Source organism: Cyprinus carpio, chromosome B12 (assembly GCF_018340385.1).
Source record: "Cyprinus carpio isolate SPL01 chromosome B12, ASM1834038v1, whole genome shotgun sequence".
Lineage (NCBI taxonomy): Eukaryota > Metazoa > Chordata > Actinopteri > Cypriniformes > Cyprinidae > Cyprinus > Cyprinus carpio.
In genome coordinates this window covers 15,556,368-15,583,462 of record NC_056608.1, presented here as the reverse complement: position 1 = coordinate 15,583,462, position 27,095 = coordinate 15,556,368, and the positions used below count along the sequence as shown (strand labels likewise).

Sequence of the window (27,095 nt, the reverse complement as noted above, 5' to 3'; positions counted from 1 at the left end):
AATAATTGTAAGGTATAAAGGCACATTGTGAGATATAAAGATACAATTATGTAGAAATAAAGTGAGAGATGACCAGTTTTTTACTCTGAGGCATACAGTAATTTGATCTTATAAATGAGGGTTTGCAGATACAGTATCAAATCAGTGAGAACAGCACAGAGACGTGCACTTACCTGCTCATGGTACTCGATGCCCATGCTGAGTGTGTTAATGAGAATGGCAATCATTATTCCTCGTCCAAAGTACTTGCTGTCCACAATCTTACGGAAAGTGTCGCACACCAGCCTCCAGAAATGGACCACCTTTGCTGCCCGAGCTCCTAATGCAAACTTCTTCTTCTTCCTGTTGGAATCTCTGCTGTCCCGATAATGGGCATCCTGTGTGAACTCATATACACCTTCACTGTCAGAGTCTGCCATCTCATTCCCATCCACTCCTTCAGAGTCATTGGCCATGGATTTGGCACAGTACGGACACGTCTCAGGGTCAAAGGTCAAAGCAGTGTCTAAGTTTGTGCCACTGCAGTTCATGAGTGCATCCTTACAGATGATCTTGCCTGAAATGTATAAGAAAAAGCACATGATGCATGGAAAAGTGTCTATTTGTTTTTAGATCTCTCTCTCTCTATCTAATCTTTAAATAAAAACATTTTTATTTGCAATAATAGCTGGAAATTGCATAACTGTGCATTAAATCACAGTGTTTGTATGAGTGTTAGATGAGTGTTTGTAAAGTTTTCTTAAATTTCAGTTATTTAGATAAAATAACTTGCTTTAATCAATTTTAATATCTGAGGAATGTAATAAATGTATCTATTTGTTAAAAATAATCTTTTTTTTTTATTTAAATAATCTAATCATTTCACTTTAATAGTTAATGAATTGAAATTATCAAAAAAAAACATTTTAGGGTCAAATTTCCAGCAAAGGCAGCTATAATACATAGTGTAACCATGATGATATGAACAAATACAACATACAAAATTATATAAAATAGGGCTGTCAAATCGATTAATCACGATTAATCGCATTCCAAAATAAGACTTAAGATTTCTATATATATATATTTCTTAAATATATACATGTATGTGTGTGTATTTACATATACATATATACACAGTATGCACACATATATTATGTAAACCCAAACTTTTATTTTGGATCCGATTAATTGAGATTAATCGATTTGACAGCCCTAATATGAAATTACTCTGTTCATTTTGTTCATACCGTCCAGCCATACTCTAAACTCATGTTTCACACATCCAGCTGTTAAATTTCATGAATTTCTGAATTTCAGTTTAAAATCCATTTACCAGGAGGACCTTGTGTCTCCACCAGGCACTGTGAGGTGTTGATGGGAGTAGGTGGGATATTTAGGTTGGTAAGGACACTAGCAGTGCAACTGCCACCTCCTGGTTCCAGGATTCTCTGTCTGAGCTGCTCTAAAGCCAGAGAAGGCTGTAAGGTGGGGTAGTTCTTATGTACTGGAGCCGCAAATGGTACTGAGTTCCTCTTATATGCGAGGAGAACCGTGGGAGAAGGAGAGGGGCCGCATTGCAGCGGCTCAAGGTGGCCCACAGACTGATAAACACTATGCACAGATTCTGCACCACTGTGGCCCAGAGACCCACAAAAGGGGTCCTGACGAGGGACAATGACAGGTAGCATGAGATGCCCAGAGTTGTTGACATTTCCACTCTGGGAACCGTTGTCCACCTCTCTGCTGCCATCAGTTCGGAGACTCCCATTGCCCAGATGGTATTGATGGTGTTGGAGGTGCTGATGGTGCATGATGTGACGGATGGATCCCTGGCGCTGCTTCTGACGCCGTCTTTTCGTGGGCGGTGGTTCCAGTGGTGGAGAAGCACAGATCCGCAGGCCTGCCCGACGACCGGCGGCTCGGATGAGGTGGCAGATTTGCCTGGTGCCTTTGCGGATGATGTGGACTAGGTACTTGAGAAGCTCGTCATAGCAGCTCCCCGGCTCAGAGAAGCTATTCAGCGTGCTGGCATTGGACCTGAAGCGCACTCTCTGCTCCTTCATAAGCTGGCTTTCTCGTTGCTTGGTCTCAGAGAACTGTGTCGCTATGACAACTAGACAAAGGTTGATCATGAAGAATGAGCCCACCTGAAAAACAGTGGAAGAGACCATGAACAGAGAGAGCTTCACTGTTCATTAACAACATTGTTACTGTAAAAACAAGAAAAGATGGCATGATTAAAATAGCAGGCATAAAATAAATAGTTATTTTCTGTACTAATAGGATTTGAAATTAACAGACTGAAATTTTAGAACAACCCCGCATTTAAAGGTACAGTTCTCCCAAAAAGGAACATTCTGTCATTATTCATTCACCATCACATCATTCCAAACCTGTATGACTTTCTTTCTTATGTGTAACACAAAAGAAAACATTTTGAGAAATGTTTTCATGTTTTTGTACTTACAATAACAGTCAAACAGTTTCTGATTACCAATATACTTCAAAATATATATATTTTTTGTGTTCCACAGAAGAAAGTCAAACAGGTTTAGAAAGACATGACATTGAATAAATTGAGTCAACTTAAGTCAAATTTATTTGCATAGTGCTTTTCACAATACACACTGTTTTAAAGCAGCTTTACAGAAAGTCATGGTGTCGATGTTTTTAATATGTGACACTGTTCATATGCGACAAAACCAGTCATAAGGGTCAAAAATAATTTGTATGGTGCGAAAAAAAATAAAATAAATCTAAATATTGAGAAAACCACCTTTAAATTTGTCCAAATTAAGTCCTTAGCAATGCACATTACTAATCAAAAATTAAGTTTTAGTATATTAATGGTAGGAAATTTACAAAATATCTTCATGGAACATGATTTTTACTTAATATCCTAATTATTATTGGCATAAAAGAAAAATCGATAATTTTGACCCATACAATCTATTTTTGGCTATTGCTACAAATATACCTGTTTCGTGGTCCAGGGTCACATATTTTAACATCTTCAAGATTTATTGTCAAATTTAGCTGGGTATAATAATATACAGTACATTTAGCAACAATATAAGCAATCAAGCCATACTTTAAATATACATACTTATACAGTACATACAACTTTAAATAAAAAGCTGATCACTAAAATAGTTAAACTGATTAAATAAAAGTTAAGCAGTTGGGATTTCCAATAAAGTATATATCAATTCACATGAGTATACTGTATATATATGGATAAAGCTGGATATGTACCCAACATTATATATAAATCTATGCGATAATGAAGTATAGATTTGTAAACTATGACAGAATATGATGACAGAAATTAGATTTTTGTCTGAACTATCCATTTTAAATATCCCTAAATGGATCTCCTGAACAGATTTAAACCATTTTGACAAAAATCCCTTTCCTATGCTTAACAAAACATAATTTAACTACAACTGTCTTTAAAAACATGCTCATTTAAAAAAATGTTTAAAATATGATTCTCTTGTCTTTGCCTTTTGAGCTCTCTAAGCCTGTCTGACACAGAATTACATCAGAGCCTGTATGTCTGTTCGGTGACAGTTCAGGTAATGCTCTCATAAATGAGTCCAGGTCTGCCCAGCTCAGCTCAGAGCCACTCACTATTATCAGGAGGATGAAGTAGATGAAATTGTAGAAGGAGTGAGCATCCATAACAAAGTACATGATGTCCACCCAGCCCTCCAGAGTAATAACCTACAGGAAAGAACAAAAGGAGAGGGATTCAATGCAGCTTATGTCCCATAAGAGACAGAATATATAAGGCATTATTTTTATATAAAACTATTTTAGGAAACTTCCAGGTGCAATCTAGATATATCACAAGCATTAAAAAAACAAACAGGTACTAATTTCAATACAGTGACAGACATGCAAACTAAAAGTAATCTCTGATTATATGCTTCTGTGATCAGTTTTTAGTTCTGTACTCAAGCATGCATGATGAGGTAGACAGTACAGATATTGAATGCTCAGGGGGGACACCATACTCAGCATGCACTCTTCATTCTCTTTGATTAATCTGTCACAGATTAGGAAGAAACGGGGAAAAGCTAAACCGAAAGGAAAAAGGCATTTGCTTGCTATTTACAGGGCAATTGGGTGTGCTAGCAGGATGAAGGGCTGTCAGACATCTAGTTCATTTTTAGATACTAAAAATTAAGCGGCAAGGCACAGAATTGTCCGCTTGCAAAAGGAAGATTAAGTCATCAGGCCATTGCACAGTTCAGTAAATAACAGTCTCCTAAATATTTCATTAGAAATGTATTTTGTTGTGTTGTAAACATATGAAAAGTGAGATTTTAATTCAATTTGAGATTAAAATCAGTGGGCACATGCAGAAGAATTAAAACCAATATATTGTGCATCCTTACTAAACTGTCATTTTAAGGCATTGTAAGTGTTTTTATAGGTCTTGGTATAAGTCTTCACAGCATCAGCAATAAAAGAAGACATACAACAGACCTGAAAGATGGCAATCCAGGCATAACCAATGTTGTCAAAGTTTATAGCCCCCTTGAAGGGATTGGCCTCTCCGGCAGAGCAGTTGGTGTAATACTTGTTCCAGTTGACGCAGGTGGTGTTGTCTGTGCTATTGTAAGCTGCCATGTCCAGCTGGCACTGCCGGCCCTCCTCGTGAAGCGTGGGGATGGAGCTGCACAGGCGCATGCCATTCTCCCGTGGTTGAGAACAGATAAACGGGTTTTCATCATCATTTTCAGTGTGGTAGTAGTTGTGCAGGTCTAGACTGGTAGGCCTGTACAAAGGATAAAATAAGAATTACTTCCTAAAATGATAGTTTACCACCAAAAAAAGAACTAAAAAGTCAAAAATGGCACAAAAGCATCATAACATATAAACAGTCTTTTATAATAGCCTTCCAGGTGTTCTACTTAATGTGACTGGATCACTGAGTCAGTGAACTGAACTTGTGAATGAATCACTCAGACAGGTTATGTGAACCAGGTTCATGAAAAACAAAAGAATTCATTATGTTCTTCACACAAGGCTTATGTATGCTTTAGAAGACTTGGAATAAGTCATATGCACCCCTTTTATGGTTATTTTATTACCTTTTCTCTTATTTTGCAGCTCAGACCTATTCCTCATTTGCTGTCAGTGAAGTGAAGAATAGCCAGGATATTTAAAAACAAAAAAACACCTTTTCTGTGCCACGAAAGAATGAAAATGTATGCAATGCACAAACACACAGTTCAGACAACTCATGCAAATGAGTGCAAATCAACTGTGCATTGAGCAATAACTAAAGAAGACCTCAGTGTCCTCCGCTCAGCCTCAGCTTCTCCTAGGGTTGGGCAAATACCCATTTGAGCAGCAGTCAGGCTGCAACGAGATCAGCAGTAACTATCTCCAGAAGAAATGCGATTGAGCAAGGCCTAGCTTTAATGGCGTTTGGCTCTGACACTGGATAATTGGGCCGTCTGTCAACACAAATTCACCTCAGAGAGAAAGTGCCATGGCAAATTAGCTGCACAAGTACCTTCAATTACCCATTGGGACAAATCCTAGCCTTCCCCTGCCCCTTGAAATATTTATTTCTTAAGAGCAACTTAACAGTTTAAGACCGTCTTAATGTTACATAATCACCGCTGCAAGCCAATCTCTGTGAGGCAGTGGATTCCTTCAACACGCTGTGTTAGCCAGGCCATGAATCCATGGGGTTTAATTCATGCTCTCAGTGCAATGATAGCTGTGGGGTTTACAGTTCTAGATAGTAAACAAAAAGAATTGATTCAAGGTTGAAAATTAATGGTAGCATAAAGAAGAGAAATGGAAACTTATTATTCCTTTTTTTTACGATTCATCAAACATAAGATAGTGTCTGCTACAGATTTACGCATTTGTGGAGGGAAATCATTTCCAGAACTCCTTGTGTGACCCTTTCACCTTTGTGGACATTTGGTGCACATTTATTTCCATATCAATTTGAACTTTATTTGCTCAAAAAAAGGGGTAAGGAGTTGTGCTGCAGTAACATAGAGGAGAACTCACTGATAACTCAAAGTAAATAGATAAAATAAGTAAAAAATTGTATTTATTCTAATCATTTTTAAAATATATTATAATTTTACATATATAAAATAGTGTTCAAATACAATAATTGCTATTATATATATATATATATATAAATCAAATATCATGCTTATGTAAATATGTAAATCAATATCATGCTTGTGATACTACATCCCAGGCCATCACACTTACAGGGAGAAGTTTTCCGGGAGGAAGCAGCGGTTGCGGAGAAGCCCGGCCCACAACTGGACCCCTACGATCCCAAAAATGAAGAAAACAAAGAAGCAAAGCAGCAGCACATTGCCCAGCATGGGAAGAGTGTCCAACAGAAGTGTCACCAGGATCCTCATACCTGCAACACAATGAAAGAGCAACTGTAGTATTATTTCATCCCTCACACGCTCAAAAAAAAAAACACTGTTGTTATAATAAAAAGATACGGCCACAAGCATATTGCTCTCGTAAAACATATGAAATTATTGTGCTATAATGCACTAAACAAACTGTTGCTCTGTTTCACATTTATAGAGGCTCACTGTCGACCCACAGTACAAATGTTTATACGCGCCAGTAAAAATCTCTGCTGATATCCAGCTTTTCAGACTCTGCTGTTGCCCTGGCTTTTCCAATATATCTGCCCTGTGTCAAACCACAATGCCAGCTGACTGGAGCATAAATGATGAAAATCATTTCCTGCTCAGGGTTTGGCGGGTAATTGGTGAAGCAGGGTAATCCAGCCGGTTCTCCTTGGCAGCCTGCAGTCTGTGGGTGATAACTGTGGCCGGCTGTAATTTCCACATTTGGAGGAAGAGTGAGTGGTGATAAGCAGTGAGGCATTAACAGGAATGAATGACAATGGAGGTTCTGTGTCATCATATAAAATGCCTCTTTGCTGTGTGGGTTTACAGAGCTTAGTATTGTGCAGATGCTGCAATTCTCAAACCCATCGTCTTTGAGATGGGTTTTAGCCCCTTAAATTCGCTCTTCTCTAATGAGACACCCTGATGGAAACATGGCCTCGAAATATATATATTTTTTTATGTATGGGAATTTAGGAAACACTGTGTCGTTTTGTGAGTGTTTATCAGCCTGTATTTATTTACTTGTAATAAGGAAATGGTTAGTGCAGAATGACAATTGAGGTCCCTGAGTGTTTCTTCCCATTACGATGCGTTTCTCGTGGATAATCCACTGCTCTGAGATTTTTGCACAGAAAATCACTTCCTAACTTCGGTCATTAGTGACTCCAAATGACTGTGGAGTTCACCTTTGCACAGCAATTCAGCTAAGCTTGCCAAGTCAGGGCTTAACAAGCATTGAATCGGTTGACAGTTGCACAGATCCATGTCCCTTACAAACTGAAAGGTAATTCCCCACAGGGAGCCAGGTGTATTTCCTGGAGAAAATCACCTTCTGGAATTTGGGTCCCTTAAGAAGCCTGACAAATGGAACAATACGATAATGGATTGTCTAAGCAGGAGGCTGAGCTAACTTTACTCAGTGTTCTTTGTTAATGTCACTTGTCAACTTATTTTATGACTTTTTCCAAAATATGTATAAAACTTAAGGAATTGTTTAATTTTCTAAAATATATTGTACTATACACTACACAAAATGTGTAATGTTAGATTCAACTGCCATATGGAATTTACTACTTGATTGGCTGAGCCTCATGAACAATAATGGCAGATTTTAAATTGTGTACCTGCAGAGCAACTGCCATTTAAACAAATTGGAATTCAAACAGGTACCCGGGCATTACAGACATCTTTGGAAACTTTATTTAGGTCTAGAAATAGCATTTAAAAATTATAAAAATAAAAAAAAAAAACAAACAAACAAAATAAAAAAAATATAAATTTAAGTTGCAAATTTTTACAATTATTTAGCAATTTAAATACTATATATATATAAAATAAAAAAAAAACTATTGAAAGCCTATATTTAAAAAAGTTGATGCGTTAAATGGATAGTGCACCAAAAATGAAAACATAAAAAGATATTTTAAAGAATGCTGGTAACCAAACCATTTTGGTTCCCACTGACTTCCATTATATAGACACAAAATTCAATGGAAGTCAATGGGAATCAAAACTCTTTGATTACAATCAAAATATCTCCTTTCAGTCCTAATTTCCCTTATCACTGCATTGATACCGATACTGACAAACAAATTCAATCTTGCAAATATTCCAGAAAACGAACCCTTATTTCCCCGTTTCCTTATCTGACCTAGCTACTGTATGTCAGTCTATAGCTATTCACTAATGCAAAGGTCTGACTCTCCACAGGCGTCTCAAATCATTTACAAAACTCCTCCTGAAAAGATTATTTAGGAGAGCATATTCCCCAAGGGCAGACTGTAAATATCCTGCCATAGCTGCTCTATTCTGTTGAAAAGAGAGTCTCCCAGGCCACACAATGTGCTCGGGCCCCTGTGTTATGAAGAAGACCCCTGGGATCCCCTGCCCTTTGGAGTCCTTCACGTGCACCAAAAAGCTCAATAACAAAGCACAGGGGAGAAAGAGATCATAACCATGCTTTCTATTTATTTCACATAAGCTTCCACAGATAATAAAAGAGCAGCTTCTCTGTAGGTTTAATTAAAACAAAACCAAGGCACATAAACCCAGGAGTCTATTCCAGTGTTGTACTGCTGTAGCAGTCTTAACACAAAGGGCGTTGATACTTGGCAGAATACTTAACGAAAGAGATGAGAAGCTTAATCTTCTTGATATTAATTCAATAAGGTTGTAAAAGGACAACACTCAACCCACTGATTTCATTTCTGCATCACTCAATACCTCATTAAAGAGTGCTGCAGAAATAAATGCCTTGATGTTAAAAAGATAAATACAATGTTCTGTCATGAAACTCTAGATGGCAAAAGCCAATAGGTCTAACCCAATCTGATATAATAACATCATCATTAACATGGCACAGCTGATTGGTTTCTTTTTGCATCAGCAGCCAATAAGCTTGCTGCTCAATATTTCAAAAGCTTGGCTAGTGCTTACCACAGCGCACTTTAGAAATCCTCCACCTTCCCCAGCTCCACCTGTATAGATCTGCTACAGGGTAATTTCATGTATGTTACACAGTGGTGGCCAAAATTATTAGAACACTAGTATTTTCACCAGCTAAAAATGGTTTTAAGTCAGTTATTTTCATCTTTTGCTGTAGTGTGTCAGTAGGAAATATCGGTCTACATATCCAAAAAACATTTTATCATTAATTCTAATAATCCAGTGAGATTTTTGTTTGCACAAGGAGTCTGACAACAGCCAGTGTGCTCCACACAGAGTTAATTTCTTCCCGATTTAGTCTGGATTTAGGATTCTATCATCCATTCGTTCCAAGGGTTACTGATACATATTGCATATAAAATTATAATCAGTTTTAAAGTTTTCAGTGTTAAAATATACATTTTAGTAAGTGTTAAAATGTTAATTTTAGATTTTAGAAATACAAAAAATATTATAATAACAACACATTATATTAAAAAAATAATATTAAAAAAAAAACACACAAAATCACATTTTTCAACAACAACAACATTAATATTACTACTTTAAAAAATTATCTCAATTGGTAGAGAAACACTTGAAGGGTGACCATACATTTACTTTATTTAATTTATTTTAAAAATTAAATTAAATTAAATTAAATTAAATTAAATTAAATTAAATTAAATTAAATTAAATTAAATTAAATTAAATTAAATTAAATTAAAGCCACCCACCTGGTCTAAGACTTATAGACTACACTTACACAAATTATACATTCCATTTCACTGCTTCTTTTGTCATACCGGCACACCCTCATCTTTGTAATTTTCATAATTCTTAAAAAAGTCACTCATGTGGTGGACAAAGTTATCAGTTCCTCTCTTCCTGTGTCTATACTCCTTTCTCTCCAATAGTGCCTTCTTTCCTCTCACCAATCTATGTGTCCATCACTCCAATTACTGCTGGCCTTCTGAAAATGATGACCGCAACGTCACCGCTGGCGGACACTCGACATGATGTTGTTGCTCGGCCCAAAATAATAATAGAATACACAAGTGGGCAGCCAGGCGGATTTCCAATTAACCTCCAACTGCCCTCGAGTGTGGAATCATGGTGAATTCTAATCCAGAAGATGGAGCGTAAAAGAGCTCCAGACTTTCTGACAGACTAATCCACCCTCTGGGGGAGTGAAAGGGCACGAATAGTGGTCTGTCTACATATTACAAAGCTTTTAAGAGATCGCTTTTTAGACCTGCACACCAAATACAAGGCAGAGTGAGCCAGCTGTACACCACAGCAGTGTTGAGTATTTTGATTTGTGAGGGAACATGTTTGTCATCTACTGACAGTTTTGCCACGTCTCTTCATCAATCAAGCCATGGGTGTGGAGAACAACAGAGTGTGATGTTGATTAAGACAGCTCCTCACAGAGGGCAGGGAAGTATAGAGGACATAGAAGAAGGTGATGTGAAACAGAGTAAGACTGACATGACTCTGGAAAGTACAAGCTCAACCATAGGCCTTAGACAAGGTAGACCATATTGAATTTAACACGGATGAAAACAAGACTTTGAGTGATAGACTCACAGTCTTTACAATGCCAAACACTGTATAAAGATACTAGACCATATAATTTTTGGCAACATATAACTTTCAAAACTGTTTTATGGAGTTTTTGTCTACAGTTTTTATTTTATTTTATTTACATAAAAAATACATAAAAATACATAAAAAAATACACTATAGTCCAATTACATTTTCAAAAAATAAAATAAGAAATAATAAATTCAATAAAATGCACTTAATTTTTAAAATCTTTTTAAAAAACTTTTAGACCCTAGCTGCGGAATCTGCCTTTTATAGTGGGAAAGACCACTGATACCAATTTATCTCATACTTTACTGTCAAAAGAATTTCAAAATGTTTTTTGACAAGCTGCTTTAGTTTCCAGCTTGACAGTTTAATGATTGATGATTCGAGTTTAACTCCTATTATGTTCTTCTCTCTCCCTCTCTTTTGTTTTGATTAGTGCTGGAAAAAAAAATTGAAAACTGACTAATAGGATCAACAAACATCTCTGTAACCCATTTTCCCAGTGGAACTTTTTTCTGATTTTTGCGGCCTAAAATGACTGATTTTGCTGCAGCTTTTCTCAAAATTTGCGGTGATATTTGCGGCATTTCTTATTGTTTTGCAGTGAAAATATACCACAGACAACATTCTTCTAACACTGTTATGACTTTTCTGACTTTGAGAACCACTGTAGGGCTCCAGACTAACATTTGAGGACTCCAGCACCAGTGCCATTAAGTTCTACAGAAGATTACACCAGCACCTGACAGTAAAGCACTCACCCTAATCGCACATGTATATCTCGGAGATGTCTATTTGATGTCTGCATTTACATATGCAAGATGTATTTTTAAGAGTGCTTGTTCATCTGCAGTACGTCTCTAAGATGTTTCCTGTCAGATGTCAAATGAATGCATGTAAAACTGCTTCAGAGACGTTTATCAGAGTACACAGCAGATGATTCCCAGATCTTTAGCAGACGTCTTACAAATGTAATAAATATATTACATCTGATAAAATGTACTTTTATTACTGTCATTCATAATGTCTAAATATAATTTAATGAATACAAATATATATATATTAGGGAGTGGAAATGGCCTATAAGTACTTCTCTACAGCCATCCACTAGTGGTCATTTAATATCTTTTTTTATTTTTAAATAATTGTTTGCTTTCCTACATTATGAAACTTTTAGTTTTATAAATGGGGGAAACCTATGAAGGATGAACAAATATCATCACATTAAAAATAACTTTCAAATTCGTTAATACTTAAAGCTTTGAAATGCTGGGGAAAGTTTTGTGAAGCATTTAAAATCACTCAAAAACATCAGACCATTTCTGCCACAAGTTGTTCCTGTAGTTTTACTGTTAAATCAATGGTGAACGGTAGTGGAGATTTGTGTTTATTGATCAAAGTTTTTTCTGGTTTCCATATCAGTGGCGTTTGTTCTGATATCAGCTTTAACAGAATTCTGCGCTGAATTTGAATGCTTCTCACAAGATTTAACAGAGGTGTTGATTCTGTGGCGAATTCGACTGCTTCCTTTACTGCATCTCCCAGCGCTGTGTATATCAGTGTCGCGTGATTGAGATCAGCCCACAGCTCCGGCTCGAGCAGATAAACGCTCTGCGCTGCGTAGCCCAAACTACAGTAGAGCAGATTTGTTCCGCTTTCGGTTCGTTTATCTAATGTAGCTCTTGTAAATTGGTCATGAAGAGCATGCAAGGCGGAAACAACCTTTCTTTGACTGAATGTGCATTGCGATGAAGTCACGGGACGCGTCTAACACAAATTCTGCTGAAAATTTGTGACAATTATGAAAATTTGCGATCTTTTGTGAAAATGGCGGATTTTGCGATAAATTCAGCGATCGCTTAATCGCTAAATTCTGGAGGGACTGAATAATTAGTAATTAATCATGACAGAGATGGATACACTCTTGTCTCCTAACTTAACTAGAAGGAAGATACCTGGATGCCATTTGTAACCCCCAAGGCCTACAGTGAATAACACGGCCTGCTCCTCTGATAAAGAAGTGGTGCAGTTTGTCTGTCAGACTTATAGACTGTATCCAGAGGGGTGAGAACTGAACAGGACCCCACACAAATTACCCTAACCAAAACCTCAGCTGGACTAGTCAAAACATTCCAGCTAAATGCTACCATTGTTCAATATGCATTTTACTACTCTCCACAAATAGGGACATCAAGCAGAATTGGCCAGACACGGCTCCTTGTGAAATAAGAGCCACGGGCATCTCCTTGGCACGGAGGGTGATTAAAACATCCGGTATATAAAGATGTTGCCAATGAAATATCATCACCAACCAATAATTATTTATAGAAATAAAGAGAGAAAGAGAGAGTGAGAGTGAGAGAGTTATCTATTATTCTTTCTTATTGCGTATGTGTGTGTGTGTGTGTGTGTGTGTGTGTGTGTGTGTGTGTGTGTGTGTGTGTGTGTGTGTGTGTGTGTGTGTGTGTGTGGTGTGTGTGTGTGTGTGTGTGTGTGTGTCAAAAGAGAGAAGCCGTTAAAAGCACTGAAGAGGAAAATGATCTATAAATCTAAAGTCCCTAAAATGGCATGAACTCTGGTATATGACTGAGCCCAGACTATATTTCTCATTCAAATGTTGATTAAATTGCATTAATTGACCACAGTGCTTAAATAATGTAATTCAACATAGAACATTCTGAATTTAATAAACTCTATGATTGAGTGCAGGGCATTAATAAACTGATTTAAGTTCTAAGTTACTATTTTCTACAGCAGAAACTGGTAGAAATGTACCTTACTTAAACATTCAATCATCTTTAAAAAAAAAAAAAAAAAAAAAAAGATTATTTGGGGTGTACATAGTATTCCAAAATCCTAACTAACGTACAAAGAACACAAGCAATAGATCTCAATATAATATAAAAAGAAACTTTAATTACTGTGCACACTGCTTTGTTTTATTACTGTGAATTACTGTGCATGTTTTGCACTTTCCATACAAGACTATTGAATCATTCTGCAAGGTACAAATTTACATCAGAAGGTGTCAACAATTATGGTCTTAATTATATGGATGATTACAGAACCATTCATTTAGCTGATTCATTCAAAAACATTGATAAATTCAAGAACAAAACAAATGACTGCCTTTGAGTGACTCATTGAATCATTTACTTAACTGACTCATTCATAAACATGAACTCGTTCAGGAATGAAACATGTGACTGTCTGGTTGAATAATTTACTTAACCAATTTGTTTAAAAAACTGATTAATTCAGCAATGTTTGTGACACTTTATAATAAGATTCCATTCAATTAACGTTACTTATTACTTAGTCTCAGCCACGGATCGTTGGCCAAACGTCTGATGCATATGGGACACAAAAGTGGAAACACTTCAGAAGTGTCGAAGTCGTCATCGGATTGGTTGAATTCTACAGGATTTCCGTGAGATGTGTGTGTCACGTTCTTTAACGTTCCGCCGGGAAACAAAGATATCGTGGTGCCAAACCCCCTCACGAAAGAAGAAAGCCGGCGTGTTTACAACTGTGACGACGAGCGCTTATCAGGATAAAAAAAAAAAAACACTGGATTTTCAAAAGTATGTCAAATATTTAAAGTTTGCGGCATAGAATCTTTAAAATATGTCAGAGTTTTACACACCAGTCTTTTATTGTGGCGACATTTCCATGCTTCGAAAAGTGACGCTGAACGAAATGAACTGTGATTGGTTGTTTGAAATGTTGGTCAAACGGCCTGATGGGCGGGACTTGGCCAATGAAAGCTGCCATGAATTCCAGACCTTCAGTCTCGCTATGCGAGTCTACTTATTACTTTAGCTAACACTAGCAATGAGAAATACATTTGTTACTATATTTATTAAAATTTGTTCAAAATTTGTTGATAAAAAAACAACCGTTCATTGTTAGTTCGTGTTAGGTAAGGCCTATTAAATCATATTAACAATATTGTTTTTGTTTGTTTGTTTGTTTATGTAAACTAATGTAGCTAACCAATGTTAGCAAGTGCATTTGGAAAATGGTTGCTGATATTGTACTCACTGGGCACTCGGTTGATAGCCCGAAGAGGTCGAAGTACTCTGACTGTTCGGACCGCAGAGAAACTAACATTCTGCAGATTGAGAGAGTATTCCAGCATCCTGTAAACACACACAAATAAAAAGAGTTTCAACTTTCAATAAAGCAAGATATTTGAATGCACATACTAATGAAGACACATTACCCCCCATTTGCAGTGCATCTGTTAATTAATCCACATTTTGGATATTATTGGAATTTTTAATATCACCCGAAAGCAAAAACTGATCTGATTTTTAAACTAATGAATATCCTCCATATGTATCACTTACTATGGCAACAAAGCGTAAAAGGCCAGCAATATTTTCAAATAAACATTGACAGCCCAGACACATTAGTGGCGTGTTTTCTGCCGAACTGCCAACGCCATACTGTAGATCAATTGAAAGTTATCAGGATTCATCAAACAATTACACTGAATCGTTTTCAATTAGGTCAAAGAGAGGTGGAAGCAAGGTTAATGTAGAGCTTTCGCAAACAAACACATCCACAGCTGCACCGCACATGTGAACTTCGGAGTGAGGCACATGAAAGAATTGCATGTTTTTGTAGAAAATAAACAAAGTGTGTGTCTCTATGTGCCTGTGAGCTTGCAACCGTGTAATTGCAAACCCAATAACTGTTTCTTGCCATACAACAACTTAAAAAAATGTAGAATTACAGTACGTATCAAGTTAATACACAAAGCTGATGTCGATAAGCATATGCACATGTTAATGAGGGTTCTCACGGTCACATGGCCTGCTTAGATTAAAGCTGCGTGATCCGGGGTGTTTCTCCATTCTTTCAAATATGGATCGAGTGAAGGCAGTGACGTGCAAACAGTGCGAGCCCCATTAGCCAAGCAGGGCAGTGAGGAAATGTGTTCTGACTTTGTTGCTCCTGAAATGTGCAGAACAGCTTTGAAGGCACTGATTGGGCTTGATGGAAACCAGCTGGCGACTGGACTGCAAAAATAATAACAGTGGTGACTGAGACAAAAATTTGAAGGAATGGGAACGAAGAAAATGCGAAAATATCAAAAGGGGAACACAGGAAGTGGATATGGAGAAAGGAGAGACAGCCATCGACTCTAAGGACAAAACGCCTGTAAAGAAGGAGAGAGACAGGACATGCGTGAGGACACTCCACAAAAATGTCCCCAGGGACGTAGGATGCTTCCAAACAAGGAGGACGTGTGTAAATGTGATATCGTCAACAGCCTCTTACTTCTATCGTACACATGTATGAATCACTATATGGCCGCTCGCAAACACATAAACAAAAAGTGAAGGGTCAGACCCAAGTGTCTGTCCAGTCAGCACCTAGACCTCACTTCTGTTATCTGTTTGTGTTTGGAATGGCCGTGGTGAAGGATGACACACCTTCCCAGAAACTCTGTTTCTTGAAAACATGGTCGCACAATCAACAACAGCTCCATGCTGCGTATACAATGCCAGTTTGCGAGGTCACTATAATAGGAAAAGTAAGAGCGAGACAAGGGTCTCAGATTCAAAACAACTGTGGCCTTCCACATCCATAAGAAATCCGCTCGAATCGATCTCCGGCTGCACTCGAGAGAGAGAGAGAGAGAGAGAGAGAGAGAGAGAGAGAGAGAGACAGCGAGCTAGCGTGCTGTTGTGTCTTGTTTGAACAGCTCTACAACAGACTATTGAAAGGACTGAAAGACATTTAAATTCCTGCAGCATTAGAAATACCAGCTCTTTTGGGACATGCTCCGTTTCATACATTATGAACCAGGGTCGCTCTGTATGATCAATGCAAGATTTGTTGGTTTACGTAAAAAGGTTGCAACAGAGTCTATGCGGTATTTCAAATGCTTTATGCTTCCCTTTCTCTCTTTCTCTCTCTCTGTCTAGTCCCTTGTGGTCTTCAAAGCAGCCGTCCTGGCCACAGTTCAATCAGAGCTTGGTGTCTTTCACCACCTGGCAGGTTAATGAGGCGAGTTTCAGAGGAGGTTCGCTTCCGAACAATCAGCTCTCCATTAAGATAGAGAAGGAAGATACCCCTCTAACAACACACGCACACATACTCTGTCCTCACTTTCCCTCTCAGTCTGTCCACATGAATTAAATTCTTTGTCTTATTTATGGTATCTCTTTTTAGACCAACTACAAATGACAAAAGGAGACTAGTACAGTTTAGCATAATGCTAGCAACACAAGTTTTGTTCATTGTGTGCTGATGTAGTCATTGTAGTCATTGTGCTTGTCCCTTCTTTGAATTTGCTTTACTATTGCTAATCAGAGGTAGGTTTTATTAGGGTAAGAACATTAGCATTGTATTATGTTTTTCATAGAAGAGAAATTCCTGGAAGTTTCCTTAATCGGGAAACATAATCATGCAGAATTTGTGTAAATCATTTGTAAAACATCCTTAATGGAGATCTTCACATTCATCTTTTCAGAAATATTTTATGTATTTATGAATGATTTAAACTACTTTTCAAAAGTTTGGTGTAAGATATTTTTTAAAGAAATTATTATGATAAAACAAGGATACATTAAACTGATAAAAAAATTGAATAGAACGATATTTTTAATGTTATGTAAACTAAAATGTAATCGTTTCCACAAAAAATATTAAGCAGTGGTTTTCAACAGTGAAAATAAATAAATAATGTTTTAATCAGCATATTAGAATGATTTATGAATGATCATGTGAAAGTGAAGACTGGAGTAATGAATGCTGAATATTCAGCTTTGCCATCACAGAAATTAATTACATTTTAAATTGTATTAAAATAGAAAAATGTCATATTAAATAGTAATAAAAATATATATATATATATATTTTTTTTTTTTACTTTATTTTGGTCAAATAAATGTAGCCTTGATGAGCATAAGAGACTTCTTTCAAAAATATTAAAAACATTTAAATGGTAGCATATATAGAAATGCTTTCTGCTTCGTTTAGCTACATCCACTAAAAGCTATTTTCCTAAACTTTCAGGAGATCTCTGTAGAACAAATTGCCTCAGAGCTAACAGGTGTGGACTAAAAGCTACAAAACTTCCATTTTGATTTTATGGGGCCTGTCTAGTTGTCTCAGCTCACAAACACCGACCAACAAAGAGATTCAAACAATATTTATATTCAGTTTTATATTTCTGTCTTGTACTTTTCTATTTATTTCTCACTCAACAAGCTCTCAGAGACAATTGGCGTCAGGGGTGCTCTTCTGTTTTTATGGGATGGAACAGATTGATTTACTATGGTCGGAACAGGATAATGTGCCCCTAGCCTCGAATTCAGAATAGCACAAAGACAAGTTCCTTTCAGTCTCTCAAATAAGTGTTCTTCAAAACAATACCTCAACACCTAAGCCAAGCAAGAACCTTCCAATTCAAAAAGAAAGAATGTCTGAGAGAGCAGCACTACTCTTCCCACCATTTTAATGAGGAATGAAGCCATTTTTTTTGTTCTTTCCTCTCTGTCTTTCCCCTTGAGACTATATACAGTATACTATGTCAACACCGACCCATTCTGGGGCCCTGTGATTGCTTTACAGAATAATAATCAGAATGGAAGCTAATGCAGACGTATAACTTGAGTGGATGAAGAGGAAACGAGATTTGCTCTGTGTGACTCAGCTAAAAAGCGTTCCTCTGAGTGGTCGAAAATAAATGAATGAAGAGGACCTGTAACTGCCTTTTTTCCTTAAGGAAATGTTTGATAACCTTTGTTCGTATTGTTTTGTCCTTGTCTCGTCCTATTGACAAGGTCTGGGTCTGAACATAATGTGTATCAGCAGCAGGTGGACATTTGGATTCTCCTGTCCCTTATGAGGACAGTGGTTTGATTAAGAATTGCAACAGCAGATGACAATGGTGAGATTTGTTTGAAATTGAAAAAAATAAATAAAAATAAATTGAAACCAGAGTGTGAGTGACAAAGGCCATTATACGAAGCCTGAATATTTCATTAAAGTTACCAAATCAAATGAGAACCTAAAGGAATAATTCACCCAAAATTCTGTCATTATTGACTCACCCTCAGGTTGTTTCAAAACTGTATGACTTTCTTTCTTGCATGGAACACAAAAGGAGGCTATTGACAAAGTCTACTCATACACTCTTAAAAATAAAGGTTCAGAAGAGTTTTGTTTTTCACAGTATTGCCATTTAAAAACCATTTTGGGTTCAAACCTTTCAGTGAACTGTTTTTAAAAGAATGTAGTTTTTAAAAACCATGAATGCCAATAAAGAAATAACTGAAGAGTGTACACGTATGGTATATGGTGACATTCAAGTGTCAAAAAACCTGCAAAAGCAACGTTTAAGCATCATGAAAATCATGCAGACTTAACAGGAGTGAGTAAATGATTTTTTTGGTATACTATTGCTATTATTTCACCAACTCTTCTAACAAAACAGTTAGTAAAAGCAAATATTTTGCCTTCCTTCTCTTTCCCTTTAGGTTAGTAAATGAATTTCAGCTTAATGGATGTGCGGAAGCTCTCAGCCATCTGCTCGTATCTTCCAATGACATCAACATCATACCCAGCAAAATCCATACCCAAATATCCAAAAACCAAAACATAAGATGAAAGCGCTGGATGCTGTCCAGTGTCATCAACAGCCTCCTGGCCAAATGGCATTCCTGAAGATTCTTAAACCTCAGCACGGAATCCTCATTCAGGCCTGAAGAGACTCTATTAGCACTGGCGATGTGGGTCATGACCTGATCAGGAGTTTTACTGTGATTCAATCTAGAGCAGACTTGTCTCTAAACTCTGTTCTCAGTGGTTAGCTAGAATAGAAATAAAAAAGTAAACTTCATCAGCTGTTGTAGATGGTTTTGAGCAGTGGGCTTATAAAAGCGTCTTCTTCATGTTCTGGTGACAGTCACACAAAAGGCAGTAACTGTCAGCTTTTTTGACAAGAACGATGACAATTACGTCAAAGGTTGTGCTAGCCTTAGAACTATTGACTTGACCAGAAACTGACAGCTGTCTACATGAAACAGAATACATGTCAGGTCAAACAACCCAGAAGGAAAGTAAATTATCAGCATTTTCTCACCAAGACATTCATGTGAAAAGGCCATCACGAGATAGATTAAATTATTCTTACTATAAATGTGAAGAAAATCTTCAAATAACTGTAAGGGTTTTTTGAATAGTGGAGTATTTTGTCAGTCAATCCTGGCCCTCAGGGTCAGCTTGCTGGGTTTAAAATGAGTGGTGAGTGTGTACCAGAAAAAAAGAAAGCAAGTTGAAGGGTCTTTCTAAGCTAAAAACCTGAAATGTTTCCAGGAAGACAGTCAGAGCCCTCACTCCCTTTTATCAGCCAACTTCCAGGCAAAGAGCCAATGATACTGGGGAAGGGGAAGGAAAAGGGAAAGGGGAAAGAAGATGAGGAAGATGAAGAGGTAAAAAAAAGAGAAGAAAGGGATGTACTGTACATGTGGATATAAGATGAATATAAAAGTGGAAGAAGAGGAAGACCATAAGAAGTTAATATGGATGTGGAAAAATTAAATAAAAAATGTGAAAGAGAAGAATATGTGGAAGTGGATCAGAGGAGGTGTTAGTGGAATGAGGAAGAGGAAGGAAAAGAGAGAAGATTAAGACATCTGGGCAGGGCGTTTATGGTGAAGCTTCCAGACTAATCATACATCATATCCCAGATGAGGTACATAACATTCAGCATATCATTACAGGGACTGATTAAAAATAATAGTGTTAAAACACCAGGTATTCCAGTAAAAGAAATATTTAAGCAAAAATAAAAAACAAAATGTGTCTTGTATCTGTTTCCTGTCTATGCCCAAGTTGGCATGAAAATGCATGAGAGAATAATGCCTGAAATAATAACATATTGGTTCCTTGTCAAAGTATGCAACATTTGGTAGAGCATTATGGAAAAACTCGTAAAAATCACTTCCATCAAGGTTATGGCAAAGTATGCTAGAAGAAATTCTAGAAATGTCTTTATACCCAATCTCTCGTTAAAAATCGTAAAAGCTTTTCTGTCTCGTAGAGCATTTTAAAAGCCTTAAAACAATCCCTGAAGACACTGTCACAATCCCTGTAGAAGCCCCATCGATTTGGAAAGTTTTGTATATTTAACTCGGTGTGTGTGAGTGTGAAGACTCTGTGGATGAGAAAAGGGCAAACTAATTTAAAAGTGATTCAGCAGAAGTTGCCAAACCGCTGCGGGTGTCTGAAACCGATACCTTGTCTTGGTGGGGTGTATTAGGGTCTGCATTCTCTAAGGGTTTGCTTTGAAAGATTGAAAAGAGAGAAAGCTCGCCTCAATGTCTCTTCAGATGAGACACACAAAGACATGCGATCCACAGCACAGCAGCCAAGATCTTTCGACTTCTATAAGCTCTCTGGCTCACCTCAGATAGAAAAGAACAGAAGATTCAGAAAAACAATGTTTTGGAAACCGAACCATCTAGTTGAACCACAAACACCAATTTATTCACATAGTAAGCAGGCTAAAGTGAGTTTTAGACTTGTGATTTACTGCATCAGAATGTTCTCCAAAAGGAAAAAAGACACTAAATGTTAACCTTTAAACTAAAAACAAATGGTTCATATAAACCATGCCTCCAAGTTCTCTGGTTTATAATGAATTACACTTTTTTTGTGTTACTCAGCCTGCCAATTTTTACCAAAGCCCAAAAAATAAATGAATCTTAGTACTAACAAACAAAACCCGTGGTTCTGCCATGATTTTTGGACAGGGTACTACATTGGACACTGGACAAGTAACACAGCTTTTTGGACATGTCACTATAGTACTGCCACTGATTTTTGGACATATACCACAGCAGCACCATGGTATTCTTGGAAGTAATTTGGAGTATCATGAGAATACCATTTCAGAATTATGGTATATATCAAAAATTGTGGTACGTGATACCACTACTATACAATGGTCCAGATTCTTCAAAAGGTACCACAACTGATCAAATTGCTGAGAATCTGTAAAATGATATAGACGGTCATGAATTACTGAAGGTTTTGGTGGTAAGCGTTTCATCTGGAGAAGTATCAAAAACCCGAGGGGAAACTAGTTTGCGCCAACAGTGGAACAAGCCAGCAGTCTGTCACTCTTGTATGGTTATCTTGTGCACACACTTTGGATGATGTCTCCACAAACATCATACATAAGCTCAGGTGTAAACCCATGCATCCACAAAATCAAAAAAAACAAAACAAAACAAACAGGTGTAAACCCATGCTGCCACTGAGTCATGATTGACAAGCTTCGTGGAATGGGAATGGGAGTTTTTGTGTTTCTTGGAAAGCAAACAACACACAACAAACCAAAAATCTTTTATCTACTAAGCAGCTTGTCTTTTCTGACCTTTCATGGATTTCTCAGAAGTTGTAGATCTATATTAGTGATACACATTTTCTTTACTATATTTCCCAGGGCACACATTTACACAGCTAGCTGTCTGTATTTAATACCAGTCTCTTTGTTTTATGGTGTTTACAAACCCATGTTCATTGATTGATTCACACTAAAGTGCCTCACACAACAGCGTGCCCTATTTACAAGACTTGAGACACACACATAACACATAAATGTAGAATCGGGCAGTGATCAAGATTATTTTGCCACTCACACAGACGCATTGAAGAATTACATATTTGCAGCTAACCATGTGTGACGTGACCGATTTAGAAGCACAGGCTGATAACAGACAGAACTAGCCGTATCCCAATTCTGTCGTTATTTACTTACCCAGATTTTCCCTTGTAAAAAATAAATATACTAAAATGTATTTTAAATACATTTATTTTATGCTAAGTATACTAAAAATACATTTACATATTTATGTGCTTGATAAAAATAACCTGCAAATGTACTTTTAGTACATTTACATTTACATTTATGCATTTAGCAGACGCTTTTATCCAAAGCGACTTACAGTGCATTCAGGCTAACATTTCTTGCATACTTGCATACTTAAAATCTGCTAAATTGGAACAACTAATTTTATACAGATTTAACTTTAATTGTGTAGAAGTAGTGTTGAAGTCCAACTAAAGATATACATAAGTATACTGTATTTGATTGTGCTAAAGTGGAGCTATTGCAAGAAGGTTAACGGGTGTTTTTGGAGTAAGAACAATTTCTTATCAAAAATATTACTTCCCCATAAATGTAGCCTAATTGTTTGCGATTACAAGGTTAACGGGTGTTTTTGGAGTAAGAACAATTTCTTTTTTACGAGATTACTTCCTCTTTTTGGGTGGATTTCGTTTCTCCGTCTCATAAACTCAAGGGGCAAGGCTTCTAAACCGGGGTGTTTTTAGGGGCGTGATATTCAAATGACGATTGTTTTCTGCCTCCACATTTATCAACGTGCGATCATTCATACGATGAGATTGGTGGCATAAGGATGTTTCGTGAATCACACGTGAACTCTGTCGTAAGTTGATTTGTGTGCACGGATCTGCGCTCGTTTCTATGTTAGATTGATAAATGAGGCCCCATGTCTTTTAAGCTCCAAAAAATTAAAAAAAAATAAATAAATAAAATACACTACTGTTCAAATTTTGGAGTTGGTAAAATATTGAATGTTAAAGTCTCTTATGCCCACCTTGCTGAATTAATTTGATTCAATTAAATTCAAGTTTATATGTATAGTGCTTTTTCACAATACAAATTGTTGCAAAGCAGCTTTACAGAAAATTAAAGTTTCTACATTATATTGACATTTGATCAAAAATACTGTAAAGACAGTTGTGAATTATTGCAATTATATTGTGATTATATTACAATTTAAAATACAATGGACTTTGTAGCATTTCTTATTATAACCAGTGTTTAAAATTATTGTGCTTCTAAATATATTTGTGGAAATTGTAATTTTTTTTTTTTTCAGGATTCTTTGTTGGATAGAAATTTCAATGAGTAACAGTAATGTAAAAAAAAAACTTTTGAATTGTAGTGTAGTTTCATATGTAGTTTTTTTTTTGTTTTTTGTTTTTTAGATTTGGCTGAACATTAAAGGTCAATATGAAGTGCATGTATTCACACTTATTCAAAAAAAAAAAATTTTAGTAAAGTAATTTCAGGACTCACCCAGCCAACACAATGAAGAAGTCTAGCCGATTCCAGGTGTCTCCAAGGTAACATTTTTTCCCAAAGATGCCCAGTGCAACCATCTTGATTACCATCTCCATGGCAAAAAAAGCAAAGATGAAATCATCAAAGTCCTGAGGGGAGAGAGAAATATTCGAAGGGTTAGCAAAATCTTAAAAAGCTGCACTGGCCAAATCAGAGTTTGCAAAAATGTTATTCTCTTGAACAGGAGATACAACTCACACAAGTTAAACTCACTTAAGGACAACTTCCTTGATTACCGCTAAATCGCCATCACCTGCTTTCAAATGGAGCGGCATTTAATAGACAGAGCCGTAGATCACTGACAAGCTACGCAATATCGCGTTCATTATCCCAGATGAATCGCCTTCTATAATCAACGCGATATTGCGTACCTTGTCAGTGAACTACGGCTCTGTCTATTAAATGCCGCTCCATTAAAAAGAAAGACATTTTTAAAAGTTGCACTTCTGTCACATGAGACATGAATGCAACAGTCAAAGATGTCCGTCTAGTGAAAGTTTACATAGAAAACAGTCAAATATGTACGTCTAGTGAAAGTTTACATAGAAAACCAATGAAAAAGTAGCACAGTGGAATGGAAAAATGCATTATGTGTGAACAGGCCCCTCAGTCTGTGTCAGTAAATTAAGTTTGTGCTAATAACCATAAAGTCAGAAGGACAATTCTGACAGACTGTGAAAATGTTATTTTCTCTAAAACTCTTCTGTAAAGCTAAAAATGAACAAGACTATGCTAACCAAATAGGCCATTTTCAAAACATATATTACATAAAGCAATTATGAGAAACGCATAGTGTCAATTAACTGAATATTCAGTTTATTGTTGTTGAATAATGACTTGTTGATTAGAACTACATGCATGGAAGGAACATCTGCTAGACTGGTGACCTATTCAGAGCTTCTTTTCATTTCATTTCAACAATAGAGGGTGTATTTCTGGACCTTATGAACTAAATTGCTTTATTAAACATGCATTTTACTCAGGCAGATGCAAAAGGCTGTTTGTCAGTTCTTAAGTAAAGACCACAGACCGGGTCCTTGAGACATCGGCGGCCATATGAACTCAGAGACCATCATTACCTCAAGGTCGACCGTCAGTGAAAGACACCTGGGTATTCTCAGCCAGCGAGGACATTAGTCAAAGCTCTTAAGTGAGGGATTCCCTCCAGCCAAAGCACTTGCACTCTGACAATGCAGGGAATGTTAATTAAGCCGCAGTGGAGAGCATTTACTGTCGCGTTGGACATTATTCAGAGCCAAGCACAAATGTATTACCTCATCCCTGAACAGCTTGCATTGTACATAGTGGACATTTGGGTTATAGAGCACTACAGTACTTGCCAATTCAAAGTTAATGGTAACACACAACACATCCATAAACAACGCTGTCAGAATGAGGACGAGGGGAGAATCTGTGAGCTTTCATTTTGCAATAATGGTTTAGGGAAGAGACTGTCTGTTCAGATAGAGATAGATCTAAGACCACGCCCTAATGTTCTCTAATTATCTGCCTTAATGAGAACATATGGTGAACACATAAAAAAAAATAAAAAATAATAATAATAATAATTTCCCTATAAACAACACAAAAATCTTCATACTGAAATCTCACTTTGAAAAAAGGGTTCTGCCCTGTACATTAACACTGCTCAACATAAGGATGGTTTCTGCTCAACCAGACACTATTTTTGGCAGCATATGGAAAAAGGTATCACATAGGGACCAATTCTCAATATTAACTATTCGCTTATTAGCATGCCTATTATTAATATATTAGCACATATTCTCCATGACCATATTCTACAACCCTAATCCTACCCAATACCTAAACTTAACAATAACCTTACTAACTATAAATAAGCATCAAATTAGAAGTTCATAGAGGCAAAAGTCGTAGTTAATGGTTTGTTAATAGCGAGAACTCGACCTTAAAATGAAGTGTGACCAAAATGTAATAATTCATATTTTAATCATTTGTATCATTAAATGTATTTAATTACAAATAATTACTAGATTTTAAATTTACAGTAACAGCTTATAGCTATATGCATAAACACACTTTTATCTAAGCCAGCTAAATAAAGAAATGTTATCATGGTGACCTTAGTATTTTGGCAGTGTACGAAAAATTTTAAATACAAAAAAAATAAAAAATAAAATGTAATAAAAAAAAAAATTATAATAATTAAATTTAATAAAATTAAATAAACTAGTATAATTTGCAACAGTAAATAAGTAAGTGAATAATAAGTAAATAAATACAGTACATAAGACAAGATGTAACATTTAGTGATAACATTTACTGGACTGATAAGGCAAAAGACAGTCCACCAACTGGCCAAAAACACACTTGTGTTGGTCATCCCTCCCTATTGTTAGTCCCTGCATTATTGACCAATCTTGACCCTAGTATTTCAAGAGAGATGGATGTATCTTCTAGGTATCGTACAAGTATTAAAAAAAATAGCAACACAAACAGCTGTGTTCATGCGAGTATAAATCTCTACGGGCCTTTCTACATTTCCACAGCTCCCTCCAAAGATAAACGACACAGAGAAGGGGAACCCCTCGACAAAACACTCTCAGAGTCTCCACACAGCCAGAAAGCAGAGCTCAGGGGTTAAATATTCTCTATAGCGCTTTCCTCCCTCTCCCTTTCTCTCTCTCACACACACACACCCCACACACTATATGAATATCTTCCTCTTTATACTTCCCTGTCTCACATCTCCTTTGTTTCAGAGAGCCTGAATATCCCATATTCCCATATTCCTCCTCCCCTCCTTTTCCTCACCACATCTCATCCACCCATTTCTATTTAATACATGTCATCTTTCTCTTTCATATTTCTGGGGAAGCATTCAAAAATAGCTCGGAGAAAGAGTCAGTCTCATCCGCGCGTGTGGAAGCGAGGGTGTTTGTGCGTGTGCGGTGATCTTTTGGCACTGAATAAATCTTCTCATGGTGTCCTCTTTGTTGTACAAATAGCTGAGTGGTGTATTGTCTGCACTGTGAGTAGGTTATTCTAGTGCAACTGATGGCCTTTCCTCTGAGAAAACAATTCTTTAAATCCAGAACTTCTTCAGACCATCCGTCCACCCCCACAAATGCACACACACACACACACACACACACACAAAGAGAGGAGGAAGCTGCAACACACAATCACTGAGGATAAACAAAAATATCTCCTGTCTTCTTCTTACTAATTCATCTAATTCATGTGTGTGGCGAGCGGTTGCTATGCCGATGACATCATGAGGTCTAGAAGGA

General features: G+C 36.8%; 1 protein-coding gene across 13 annotated transcripts in view; it reads right to left on the bottom strand.

The window, feature by feature from the left end:
- Nucleotides 1-27,095, bottom strand: part of LOC109045614 (voltage-dependent T-type calcium channel subunit alpha-1G-like) — a 199,965-nt gene that overhangs the window by 86,990 nt on the left and 85,880 nt on the right. For all 13 annotated transcript variants that reach the window (XM_042735604.1, XM_042735603.1, XM_042735605.1 and 10 more), the window contains exons 4-10: nucleotides 23,779-23,912; nucleotides 14,691-14,788; nucleotides 6,238-6,397; nucleotides 4,477-4,768; nucleotides 3,616-3,708; nucleotides 1,316-2,129; nucleotides 174-556 (exon numbers count right to left, since the gene is read on the bottom strand). In XM_042735604.1, coding sequence (XP_042591538.1) covers nucleotides 174-556; nucleotides 1,316-2,129; nucleotides 3,616-3,708; nucleotides 4,477-4,768; nucleotides 6,238-6,397; nucleotides 14,691-14,788; nucleotides 23,779-23,912 — 1,974 coding nt within the window. The remainder of the gene's footprint in view (nucleotides 1-173; nucleotides 557-1,315; nucleotides 2,130-3,615; nucleotides 3,709-4,476; nucleotides 4,769-6,237; nucleotides 6,398-14,690; nucleotides 14,789-23,778; nucleotides 23,913-27,095) is intronic.